The 12,935-nt window shown below is 49.0% G+C and overlaps 1 protein-coding gene across 2 annotated transcripts in view; it reads right to left on the reverse strand.

Moving 5' to 3' along the window:
- Positions 1-2,492: 2,492 nt before the first annotated feature.
- PDLIM1 (PDZ and LIM domain 1) overlaps positions 2,493-12,935 on the reverse strand; it is a 31,056-nt gene continuing 20,613 nt past the window's right edge. The window contains exons 1-4 of one of the 2 annotated variants that reach the window (XM_010163680.1): positions 11,837-12,228; positions 7,880-8,034; positions 4,704-4,821; positions 2,493-3,042 (exon numbers count right to left, since the gene is read on the reverse strand). In XM_010163680.1, the coding sequence (XP_010161982.1) occupies positions 2,856-3,042; positions 4,704-4,821; positions 7,880-8,034; positions 11,837-12,198 (822 nt within the window). In that variant the 5' untranslated portion in view covers positions 12,199-12,228 and the 3' untranslated portion in view covers positions 2,493-2,855. Of the gene's footprint in view, positions 3,043-4,703; positions 4,822-7,879; positions 8,035-11,836; positions 12,229-12,935 lie in introns of those variants that run through there. The other variant, XM_010163681.1, reaches the window with a different exon arrangement.

A 12,935-nucleotide genomic window follows, 5' to 3' on the forward strand; every position in this document is an offset into this window, starting at 1 on the left:
ATGAAACTTAAATGTGCAAGCTGGAGCAACTGGTCATGCTGGGGGGAGGGTGGTGATGTGGGGTGTGAGGAGGACACAATGAGAGCTCTGTCTTGATTATGAGAGTTTGGGGGGTTTTTTTTAACCCTTTTCTATCACTGTCTCCTGGTGACCAGGTCTGTCACGTCACTGCCAGCAGAGGGATGTTTTTAACTGTGTAAACCATTTTGAAGAATAGTGAGTTGTGTTCTCAGCTCAGAAGGGAGATGTGCTACTCTGTCCCATGCAAGCCCTCTTCTCCAGCCTGCTGTGGCCCACGGCTCATGCTGTGTCTGTGGCTTTCTGTGCGCGGCTGAGCTTGGCACTTGGCACCTCGTGCTGTGTGGAAGATGTCCCCGCGAGCCAAGAGAGAGGAGCAACGCATGGCTGCTGCACAAGGAGCAACCAGAGATGTGTCGGTGGCAGGGAGAGGCCACAACCAAGTAATCGGTGTTAAAAATGGCAGGCTGTGCTTTGTGCTGTGCTGCACACCTATGTGAGACAGTTCTCTCTGGCAGGATGCCAGCTCACTTACAAACTGCCCGACCCTGCAGATAGGAACCTTTTATGGATTTCCTACATTATTTTTCACTTCTTGAGCAGGCGGCTCAGTGTGGTTGTAGGCATGACCCCACTTAACTTATTTTGTTATTGTTGACAAACTCCAGATGCTGACTGTTAAACTGGAGAGGGATTTGGGAAGTCAGACTGCAGCAAACACTGCAGATGCCAAATATTTTGTCCTGCATCATAAAAAATGAATACATTCCTTTTTCCAGCGAGCTACAGCAGCCAGCAATGGAAGTCCTCCTGAGTAACGAATGTGAATTGCCTCAGCTAGTCTGTTCCCATAGCAATAAATTGGATCAACAGTGCTATCTGCGTTAGGAACCTACCCCTCCGCAAACCTTTTGTAGTTCCCGACTGGTGCGTCAAGCCCGGCACAATCAGTGTTTTCCCAGCAGCGCTGCCGGCCGTGGCTGCAGGAGCTCAGCGGGGCCATACAGCGCCTGGCCCGGGACAAAGCCCGGCTTGTCTGTTTGCGGGGCTGGGGCTGGGGAAAGGCCGAGCACGTTTCCGCTTCTGCCGTCCTGACCCCCGATGCAAGAGCAAGCCCGTGAGGTTATCTGGAACAAGCTCTTGTTTTGCTGACAGCCGTTTTTACCGTATGAAAACACGCAGTGCCTGCAGGCACTGGAGGGCTCGGCCGCGCCCTGGTGCTGGGGTGCAGCACACCGGGTGACCTGGTGCCCAGCGTTTTCTTCCTGTCAGGCAGGTGGCAGCCAGCCAGGAGCCCCCAGCCTGCCGAGCAAGAGGAGGGAAAAAAATCTGCAGCCACAGTCCCATGCCACGGCAGGGCCTGAGCACTGATCCGAGATGCAGCCAGAGCAATTTTGATCCTACAGGTTTACTCCAAACCGTGCGGGTCTGTGCTCTCCACTGCTCCGCTGGCTTTTAATCCAGACCAGCCTGCCCACACCTGCCAGCACTGCAGCACAGACACAGAGAGCCCTTCCCTGGGTAAATGCGCTGTGGAGGGGAGAGAATTAGCCCCCATTTGCAGCAGTGAGGGGAGATGACACCCCAGCAGGCCAAAAAACACCCCCTCCCCCCCTCCCTTGAAAAATAAAGCTGTTTGTATCAGTATCTGATCTGGGGTTTGTGCAGGTGTGTGTGCAGGCATGTTCCGGGGGCACGGAGAAGCCAGGCTTTTCCCAGGGATGAGCCTGACGAGGAGCCTGCTGTTTGAGCTATGCCATCCTATGCCATCCTTGCTCGCTTGCCACTGCCCATAGAAGGAGGCTGAGAGGATGAGCTAAATTTAACTGGGTTTGTGAACTAGTCCTCTCCTCAACCTGCCAAAAAGCTGTACAAGTGATCTGAACAGTGGGAGGCTTACAATCTTGGTGATGGGTCAGCTTTGCCTCAGATGATGACTGGGTTTTGGGGTTGGTTTTTTTGTTGTTGTTTGGTTTTGGGGTTTTGTTTGTTGGTTGGTTGGGGTTTTTTTTTGTTTGGGTTGGCTTTTTTGGGGGGGGTGGGGGAGGGGGAGGCAGCTGTGCTGTGGTGTGATTCCTTGTAAAGGTGGGGAAACAGGTCACAGCAGTCAAGTGTTGCTGAAGAGAGCCAGGACTTTCCAGGACAGGCACAGGACCATGCCTGTACCTGTTCCAGATGCACCCACTAACCCCAGGGCTACAGGCAGCCCTGTGCCTACCAGAAAACGTCTGTATGCAGCTACAAATCCTCCTGTTTTTCAACCTCTGGCAATTTGTTTTAAAGCAAAGATGACAATGTGTCTTGGAAACCATTTATTTTTACAGCAAAAGAAGAGCCAGCAGCTCATTCAGAGGTGTGAGCAGAGAAATAACCTCACCTCAGCTCATCCCATCAGGCCTTCATCCAGTGCACATGGGGCATGTGCCCCCCTCCTCACATCAACCCCACCAGGAGAAAGCAGACACAGCTGCCTGGTGGATTCACCCCGTTTATTGAATGCAAATAGAAGGCAAATAGCCAGGACACAGAAGAGTGATAATCTGACTTTGGCCTCTGATTTTCCTGTGCTATTGACAGCACAAAGGAGGAAAAAAAATAAATCGTAATGTGTATTAAAAAACCAAACCAAAACAGTGAAAGAGGAGACAAAAAGAATGTTGAACAATTAGTGACATCTCATGTGAACAGATGGAGGATTAATAATGGCGAGGAAATTCAAAGCCATGCCTAGCATTCCTTACTGCAAACAAGATTTGGCAGTGGGGGCAGGGACAATGCTTTCCAAGGAAAAGCAGCAGAGGAGAAACCATCCACTCTGGCGTTGTGAGCAGCACAGTTTACTTAGGGAAGACAGTGACCACCTCATAGCCCTCTGGGGGAACCACCCGCTCCCGCGCGTGCTTCTCACAGTAGATTTGATCTTCCACGAAGAAGTGTCCCTTCTGCTTGAGGTTGGTGCCGCAGTCGCTGCACACGTAGCACTCGGGGTGACGCTGCTTGTCCCGGATCTTCACAAACACACCTCTGGGGAAGGAACCAGCACCCCTCAATGCCAGGCACCCACCACCGCTTCCCTCCTCCCCAGCCACCTCCCACCCAGCCCAGACCCACACCAGCGCTGAAGGTGGACAATTTTGTCCTGCTCCCGACAAATCAAGGCATAGGCCCTAGCTCTGGTCAGGCAGATGTTAACAGCACTTTTAGAGCCCAACATGTGCTGGCATAGGAGGCCTCCTGTTGAAGTGTTTCCTAGCACTGGCCTGCCTAAGTTTCACAGGGACAGTCCTATCACCTGTGGTGGCAAGAATCACTGCGATGGCAACTTTAGCTGATGGCTGGAGACAGTAAAACAGCTTTCAAATGCCCAGGATCAATTGGTAGGCATCAACTTGACCATGTAGGTGGGCAAAAATCCAGGTCCAAACCAACTGGATTGCTGAACAGATCCAGAAATTACTGCCTGCCACCAGCTGAGGGGGATGAAGGCTCCACAGCCACCCACGGCCCTTTTGCTAGTGACTTACAATGCCAGGTATGTGTGGGAGAAGCACAGAGACCAGATCCTGGCTCTGATCTCAGACAGTGCTGCCTGGGAGCTGCAGTGAACAGATCCAGCCAAACACAGGCCAGCTCTTGCTGGAAAACTTCACAGCTTAACTCAGCAGATGATGAGGACAACTACATAGCAACTCCTTAACTACCACCAGCAGCAACACAACAATTTGCCAGCAGTATCATTTTGTTCCAGCAGCCATCTATATTTTCTGTAATTCATTAGTTTTTAGTGCTATTCATAGCCTTGTGCTTTCTCTCCAGATCCACCCAGCTGGTAGAATAATTGTAGGGTTTGTCTCTGATTCATATTTTATGGGGTATGGATTGCCTCTGTAATGACTCTGCTAGTCCTTGGTGCTCCAGGCATGCCAGGATCATGCAGTCACAGTGTAGTGGGTCTCAGCAACAATCTGATAGCTTGTGGTGGGCAGCACGGGAGAACTCTGAATTCTTCCATGACAATGCAGGTGGGCTACCAGCACTTGACTGCTGGAGTTGATTGTTATTTGCGGTTGAGAAACTGAATGGCAAATCAAAGACGTGGGTTGGGTACCTTGTGCTGTCAGGTACAGCAGCTCTGTATTGAACCCAGTGCCTGCTGTGCTGGAAGTCGGATATACCCACATAGAGACAACAAAAATTATGTCTGTGCTGACCCGGTGGAGATGTGTGGACCTACAACACAGCCAGGAGCAGAACGCAGCTCTCCTGGTTCACGTTGCCTCTGACCACCAAAGCAAGTCACCGCTCCATGGCTGGGAGCACCAAAATGTGTAAAGCTTTAATTATACAGACTCTGAATGGAAAGGCCGTTTTGTTTCTGGGCACTGTAAACAGATTTCAGGTAGGAAGCCTGAAAGTTGCAGCAACAACTGTTTCAAGATTTGTCTCATAGGGACTTGCTTTGGTATCCGCTGATATCAATCTGTCGAGGGAAACCCAACTCCTGCCTCGCTGTGGGGACCTGCAAAGATAGCGCTGTCCAAGCTGGTGAGAATAACCATGCCTTGAGCTGGCTCCTGGATGCACTGGATGTGGGTAGGTGAAGTGTTTCAGGTGCAGTGCCTCAGCCCCGCACAGCCACGGGATGCTTGGCCACAGCCTGCAGCCCCAGGGACAGCCTTACTTACACAATGCCAGATCCACACTTCTCACACATGGGCAGCTTCTGGGCATTCCCAATCGATGAGGCCACCTTTGTGGTGGGGGCTTTGACGCTCCTAAATCCAGATGGTTTGGTAGGGTCTCCTGGGGGTGGAAGGAGAGTGCTTCAGAGCATGTGAGATGCGTGGCTCTAGGCTCTTCCTCCCAAGCAGATGCTCTGCTAGAGAGGGGTGATGTTGTTTAACCCCAGCTCTGAGGCAGGGATTCATGCATGGAAAGGGGGTGGGGATTTAGGGGTGTGTGGGAAGGAAGGAGAGGAGGGACACAGCTGAACCTGGCCCTGGAAACCCGAGGGCCTGAGACTGTGGGCAGTCAGATGAGATACTGTCTCATCTTAAAAGCCCATCAGACTTCAGCTGATGTGTCTCGCATGCACAGATGCACAAAGCAAAGCCTCGGCCCCAACCCTGGCAGCACTGGAGTCTGCCTGCCATGTCCCGATCACACATTCAGGGTCAAGCTGATTGCCAGATCTGGGCTCAGAAAGAGGAGATGGGTGTCCTGGCAGCCTAGGGAGGACCATCAAAGTCCTTTTCTGGTCTGCTGTCTGGTGTATGTTGGGGCTGGCTCCTCCAAGACTCCTGGAAGATTTAACAAACTCCTTTGTTGTAGCAGGGCCCTTGCGCTCTCCTGCTGCTGTGTAGCATGCTCCAGGGACAGTATTGCCCTACTGCAACCTCTCGGGGGATGGGATGTCCTGCAGGTTTTTGTCTGGAGACATCTGCTGACGTGGGTGCCTACAATGGCAGCAGATCCTAGATACAGGGTAAGAGGCAATCCTTTAAATATCTGCAGTGAAAGGTGAGCCTCTTGCAGAATGACACCATTGATGTGGCTAGTCTTATCTTTCGGACTTTTGCAAGAGGCTCAACACCAGGCAACAAGGGAAGGAGGGCTGCAGAGGCTCGCAGGATGTTTCACCAGAGACAGAGGTCGATGGGCAGGCCCGTGCCACCTCAGACTTGGAGGGACACTGATAAAACCCTTCTGACTAGTGTCAAGCCAAGAGCACACTGCACCAGTTGTTCCTGGTGTAAGGGAAGGACAAACTCCAAAGGCACACCCTGGTGACCAGCAAGGTCAGACACGTGTCACAGTCTGGGCCAGCACCACTGACAGAAGAGCTGAGGGGAAAAGCTGGGGAACTGCCCACTCCACCTCCCTGTCACCCAGCTGAGTGCAGCAGAGAACGGCCCAAGCGCCACTGCTAACCCGTGGACCAGCCTTCAGCTCAGAGGTTTGCACCCAGCTCCATGCAGAGATGCTGGTCCAAAAGTGCAAGTTCCCTCATGGGGGTTACAGCCCATGCACCCTCCAAACACAGCAGGAAGCACCTGGCCGCTGACAGTTACTGCAAGTGACCCTTGCTGGGAAGGAAGCAGCAGCAACCACATTTTCAGGCTCTTCCCTATCACCTCTGCTCATTCCTTCTGCCTCAAACAGCCCTTTGCTGACATCAACAACATTGACAGCATATTTTTATATCTCTCTAAAGGAATCAGCTTAATCAAATACCTACAGGAAACATAACCTGTTCCACCCTGCAAAACACCCTCCACCTAAGAGCACAGGGTCAGGGCTAAACACAGCCCAGCCGTGGTGCTGCCACACACCAGCACCCACACACAGACCCCGTGTCCAGGGCCAGGCTCTCAGCTGGTGTAAGTCAGCACAGCCCATACAGTCAGTGACGCCCCGCGGGACTTGTCCCAACTGAGGAGATAGTTCCTTGCTGCTACTCTCAAGCCATCACCTGAAGATGAGCTTGGAGAAGCAGCCAACAAATGTGCTATTTATCTGCTGTTCATCAGCACGGACATGATCTGACTCAGCAGCGGTGTTTGAGCCAGGCCGAGCAGTGTGGCAGGCAGGGGCACTGTCTCCTCGGGACAGACATTCCTTTGGGGCTGCGTAACCTCCCGGCCCTGCTCTGCACGGGTGATTATCAGCTCTTGGTGGAGCAATGCCAAAGCCTACCCTTGCCTGTGATCGGGTAGGCAAACCTTGTGCCAGAGAATCCCAATAGTGCTGCAAATCTTCAAAGAAAGAGAAAATAGAGAGGCTTTTGCTTCTTATCTTCTTCAGCACTACTAAGCACCGAGGAGGACTTTGGATGCGTGGGAAGTCCCGGCTACTCCAGTCCCTTCCATGCAGGAGCTGAACCCTGAAGGGTAAGTTTCAAACACTCAATATTTAAAAGATGCTTTCAGGTAGGTATTTTAACAGCATATTAAAGACTCCAAGATCCTGGTTTCTTTATTCCTATTGTTTCCTTATTTCCTTCATTTTGCTCTTTCCTTACAGATCCCTCAGACCTACCAGCGCTTGGCTGATCTGTTTCCCCTTGTGGCAGATATCTCAGCACCAGGCTTTTGTTGGATGAAATTGAACATTCCACTGCCAAGCTAACACAAAAGACAGTCTCAACTCGCCTAAGGGAAAAAAAGTCATTCTTGGAATTCTTTTCTTATTTATTTGTTTATTTTATTTTATTCAAGGGGAGAAGAGAGCACAGTCTGGCCCCCACCTAAGTTAATTGGCTTTTTTATCTTAAAGTCTATAGCCCTGAACTGCACAAGTCCAGATGTCAGATCAAGAATGCCAAGCAGAGTGAAGTTTCAGAGATTAAAAGTTATGAATTGCTCACTGTAACCCAGTTGCCACATTTTTACATTCAGCTGCAGAAGGGGATCCTTTTTCTTGTGTAGAGGGAGGGAGATCAGAAGCTTTAGGACTCACTGAAGAGCCCTATCTTGTGATACCATTCAAAGTCTTGAATATAAAATGATCTTTAATCTGTGAATATTATCTTAAAGGGGTAAAACTTCAGAAAGCAAAGAGTTTTTGCAACTTTTAAAATTCATTCTTGATAACTAAATGTAGGGTTTCATTTTTTGAGCACTCAATGAGTAAGCAATGATATGGGCCCATACACACTGAAATTAATCAAAGAGAGGAATTCAGGAGTAAAGTTAGTGAAAGGGTCTGTTTCTGTGGAAACAATCTACACATGCTACCTTGAACAATCACCAGATACGGAAGGAAAATAAAGTTTTAGATGTTATTCTTAAATACCATATACAGCCCAAGGAATGGCAAAAGGGAAAAGCACACTCAAATTAGGTGTGCAGTGAGTTCTCACCTTTCTCTTCTGACTCCAGAATCTCTTGCAACACGAGGAAGGAAGCAGATTGTCTGGGCGGCTCATTTGACTCTTGATTCTCCTGGAGCATCTTGTAAACCTCAGATTCTCTGTCTATGACGATGCCGCCTGGGGGCTGGTTATGCTGATCTAAACTGAGGAAGGAACAGAGAACACACTTGTTAAATAGCTGAAACTTAAAGCCAGTCCCTCTAGCAAAATTTTCACAATGCATCATATGACCAAAGAATGACTGGGCAAAATAAATGCACAAGACGCCATAAAACACAGAGGTGCTGGATGTGCTCGCACAAGACAGCCGCAGCCCGGGTGGGATTGGCACGCTGGGCTATCCACGTATGCCACTGTCAACACATTCTCGCCAACTGCCCCTGTCCAGTCCCCAAGTGTTCTCCCTGCTTTGCAATTACTGTATACTCCAGAAACTAAAACTTTCTGTCCAGGAAATTACTGCTCTGTTAATAGGAAAATAAAGAACTTGTGCTGGGATGGGAATTCGACATGGTAGCTGAGCCATCCATGCATGTTCCTTGTATGCATAAACTACTTCAGACTGATACCTTACACCACTGTGAATCTCAAATTATGTAAAGTTTATTTCATTAAAAAGAAATCTTAGCAAGTACATTATGAATCGGTCCTAAATGCCACCTTCACAAAGTAACAGCTGTAGGATCTCACTAGAAGATCCTCTGATTGGCAATAATTTAATTTGGTTTTCAAGTGAGTGTTGGTATTTCCATTTTACAGGTGGAGACTGAGCCATAGCCCACTTACAGCATTTAACTAAGGTTAATGAGCAGGTCAAGGGCAGAGGAGATTTCTGCCTGCTAAGACTAATAAGCCTTCCCTACAGCTGCCTCCTTAGGTGCTGCTGCTGCAACCATTCATGTCAGAGGGACTTGCAGCCTCAGCCTAGAGCCCGAGGTGCTTCAGGGGCAGCTCTTCATAGTGCAGGGTGGCTGAAAGGGTGGTCATTGTACCACTGGAAGGGTCTTTAGGGGAAAACAAAAGAGGCTGGAGGCAGTACTGAAGATGTTCTCCACATCCAGTGGGTATAGGCTAAACTACAGGCTTAAAACTGCAGAAGGATATTCAGAATATCCCTTGGGAAAAGCTTTCCAACAGACAGACACTGAAATACCAGAGGACATTGCCATGGACAGGCGAGCAGCCTCCATACTAAAGGATTTTAAAAGAGTCTGGACAAATATGCACTGGGAATGATTTAAGTCAATGGTTTAAACTGACTAAATATTGGGCTAGGGGACGGACTAAAGGATACATGAGGTTTCTGCCTGCCTTGTATTCTGTGGCTGGAATAAAACATCTCTGGAAAAATGGGACAACTGACAAGTCTCTTCTGACAGCTCAGTTACATAATGCAGTCTTATAAATGTAAATGGTCTATCAAGTTTCACCATCCGTGCACCCCATGATTGCCTGAAAAGTACATAAACATCCTGCAGTTCAGACTAAATTGCAGAGGGAAATCTTTTCCTTGAGGAGGCAACTGCATACTTTCCATGTCAATGTGCAATTGAGTCATCTGGGAGTTACCCTACTTAACAAACTCTTCAAGCATCAGAGGTAAAATCATCACACGTGTTACAAAATGCTATTTCCATAAAAAGAATTTAATAAAATGTTTCCATCTTTAGTAATTTTCAGTGGAGCAGGAAGCACATTGCAGTTGAACCCTTGCAAGCAGTTGAACCCTTAAAGCCTGAATCTCATTTACTGAAATGCCTCTCATCCAAAACAGAATAATGTTGTGCCTTCTATTACACAGAAAATGACCTAGGTTATCCCAAATGAATCCATGCTCCACATTACATTCCTCTTATGTAAACTCATATACTCCCATGAAAACATTAGGCAAGAAGCCTGTCATTGCAGTTTGCATACTAAGAATGTTTCACTAACATGCATTCAAAAAGCAAAGGCTAAATCATCTTGAGTCAAACACTTGAGTCAAACAAAGCCATCAGATTTCAACCATGCATTGTGACAGTGTGCAAAACATACAGATCAGCTCTTCCAGGTATGCACCCTATAGATATACTTGCATATACAAGACTTCCAAAAGACTACAAAAAAACCCCTCAAATCCTAGAATTTGTACCAGCAGAGTGAAATACCTCAGATTTGTCAGAGCAGAAGGCTATGGTGCAAAAGAAAAGAAAAAAAAAAAGAAAAAAGAAAAGAAAAGAAAAGAAAAGAAAAGAAAAGAAAAGAAAAGAAAAGAAAAGAAAAGAACAAAAAAACCACCCAGAAGCACACGCATCTTTTGACTGCTCAAGGCCACAGGCACAAGAACTGTGCCTGCAGGATAATGAGTCTCTGTATGTCAGATGATTTATGGCACCTCCTGATACACAGGTACCTTATTTTAAAATTTGTAGGGGACAACTCAAACAACCTTTACGGGATTTCAGACTCATACAGCCATTACTGGATTTCACCATTTCTGCCATGGGGAACTTGCAACGCTGACTGGATCACTGAGCTTTGAAAATTGGCAAGAAGATGGTAATAAAAACCATAAATACACATCCTTGCACAGTGTCTTCGGAAAAGCACAGCTTATTCTTTACTACTGTCATTTTACTGTTTTAAGCAAGCACATGACAAGGATCTCAGAGCTGGGCTAGAGGAAGGCCGAGTACTTGGAGCACTCACTTTTGCAATGAAACAATTGCCAATGCCTGGGGCTCCTTTGTGAGTGTTATCAGCTGTCTGGACCAGCACAGCGTCACTACAAGCCAGAGCACTGACTTACAGCAAGTAACTGGACTGAGAAACAAGGCAGGAGTAAATCCACAGCCTCCCATTTTCTCTTGGCTGGTGGCACACAGCACAGCTTGGCTGTGTGCATCCATGGGTGAGGATGCCAACTCTTCTGCTTTGAAGCATGTGGTGCTCAGCCCAGGACCAGACTGTGAGGAGCCAAGGAGCTATGAGATCTGACTGTGCCCTTTCACTCTGTTCCACGGAGGCCATGGGACTGACCACCTCCCTGGACCACAGGTCACATAGCTGCAAGCTGCTTGGTCACACAGCAGGGTAACTCTGCTGAAGGTTCACATCTTCTGAAACAACTCAGCCTTGATTGGAGCCCTCCTGTGAGATGGCTAAACGTGCTTTCTCCTTCACCCATTTCGATACTAAAGTCTTCCCTGTAAAACCCTGTGAGCTGTCATTTAGAGGCATAGGCCAGCTGGTTCCCAACTGCCACAAAGCAAACACCAAAGGGGACCCGGCCTTGTGATGCTGAGGCTCTCCGCAGGTCCTGAAGACCAAGGAGCACGTTGAGCATCCTCCGCTCCTACAGGCAAAGAGACAGCCCCATGGGCAGCAACCTGTGCAGACAAGCGTTCAGGGCTGAGAACACAAACTGGGTCCTCCATGTGCCTGGTGCCTGCCCAGGCTTCTCCAAACTCACAAGTCTTTATCAGCCAAAGTTGGAGACCCATGGGGACCTGCTTCAGCCTGAAATGAAACACGCCCAGTGCACGCCCACAGCCCAGCTCGCAGCCAGCAAAACAAAAACACGAGGGCAAGTGCAGCAGCACCTTCGAGTCACAAATAATAACAGTCATTTCAGTGAAGGAAAACATCAGCTTTCAGGCTAAAGCACTCTCCTGCCCCCAGCAAATCCATCTGCAGGAAAGCTACCAGCTGCGGTCAAGGCCCTGACAGACACACTGACAGGCTGAAGTTGTTTTGGTGCTTCCTGCGGTGCTGGACACAGACACAATGCAGAGAAAGCTCCTGTGAAGAGTCATGCACTAATGTCGGAAAGTGAAATGTAAATGCTTTTTCCTTGTGACCAGATAATGCCATGAACCACAGACAGGGATGAGGCACTCGTGGACACTGAGACGCAGATGAACGGATGCGCTGAGCTGGCTGCGGAGGCAGTGGGCAGGTTACCTGGGGAAATCGGGGCTAATGGAAGAGATCTGCCCCTGCAGGGAATCCATGATGTTGCTCTGCGAATAGAGCTGCAGGGGAGAATTGAACTGCACGTGCAGCACTTTGAGTCCCGGCACCTCCACTTCCACGGGGCTGTTGGGGCAGACCTGGGCTGCATGCTTCAGCTGCTGGGGCCCCACTCGAACTTGGCTGGGGAGGGAGGAGGTGCTGTGCCTCCGCTGCAGCGGCTCGGAGCTCTGCGCCTGCAGAGGGTTATAGACGGAGGCGAAGGGAGCCTGCATCGCGCCTGTTGGCAATGGGCGGCTACGGGCCCAGGTGTTCACACGGGCAGTTTGAGTTGTGGTTGTTTGGGGGTTCATTTGGGTTTTACATTGTGGAATTGAAGGAAAATGCAGAGAAGTAAGAAAAGAAAGAAGGAAGAAATTAATGAAGGGTTAAACCAAATACTCCAAGCGATACAAGCAGTTGCAGAATACTATCTATTCCTTGTGCCGGACAGACACACCACTGAACTCATGACTTTACATTAAAGGCTTCTGGCTCATGCTGTGGCTCTCACCTCACATTCCACGTATGTCCACACAAAAACTAAAATGCAGTTGCTCTACTGATGAGCAAACGCAGGGGTTGTAAAAGCAATGAAGACATGGCAGCAGGGGTTTCACTATGAACTAGCTACCTGAGCACACATTCATAGTCCCACTGTCCAGCCAAGGAATGCCACCTTCATTGCTGCCCTTCCCAAAGCTAGCCTGGGCAACCTACAAAGGGGCAATCTCGTCTCTGATATACTCATCAGTGGGATTCTCCCTGCCCTCCCTGCTGGCTTTGCGAGACCAAATCCAGTGGAGATGTTTGCTGGTGTTTCTGTCTGTACCACAGCCCTGCATTTACATCACACACTCTGTAAGGACAGACCATGGACCAGGTTCCTGTGTCATGTCACCATGTGCAGTGACAGGACCAGGCTGCCAGGTTCAGACAGGCTGTGTGTCTGCTGGGTGCAGGATGGGGATGCAGATAAATGCCAGGTAAACCCAGAGCAAGGTCAGCCACGTACAAATAATTTGGTAAAACAGATGGGTGGGAATTTAAA

The sequence above is a fragment of the Antrostomus carolinensis genome, unplaced genomic scaffold (genome assembly GCF_000700745.2).
Source record: "Antrostomus carolinensis isolate BGI_N321 unplaced genomic scaffold, ASM70074v2 scaffold25652, whole genome shotgun sequence".
Classification (NCBI taxonomy): domain Eukaryota; kingdom Metazoa; phylum Chordata; class Aves; order Caprimulgiformes; family Caprimulgidae; genus Antrostomus; species Antrostomus carolinensis.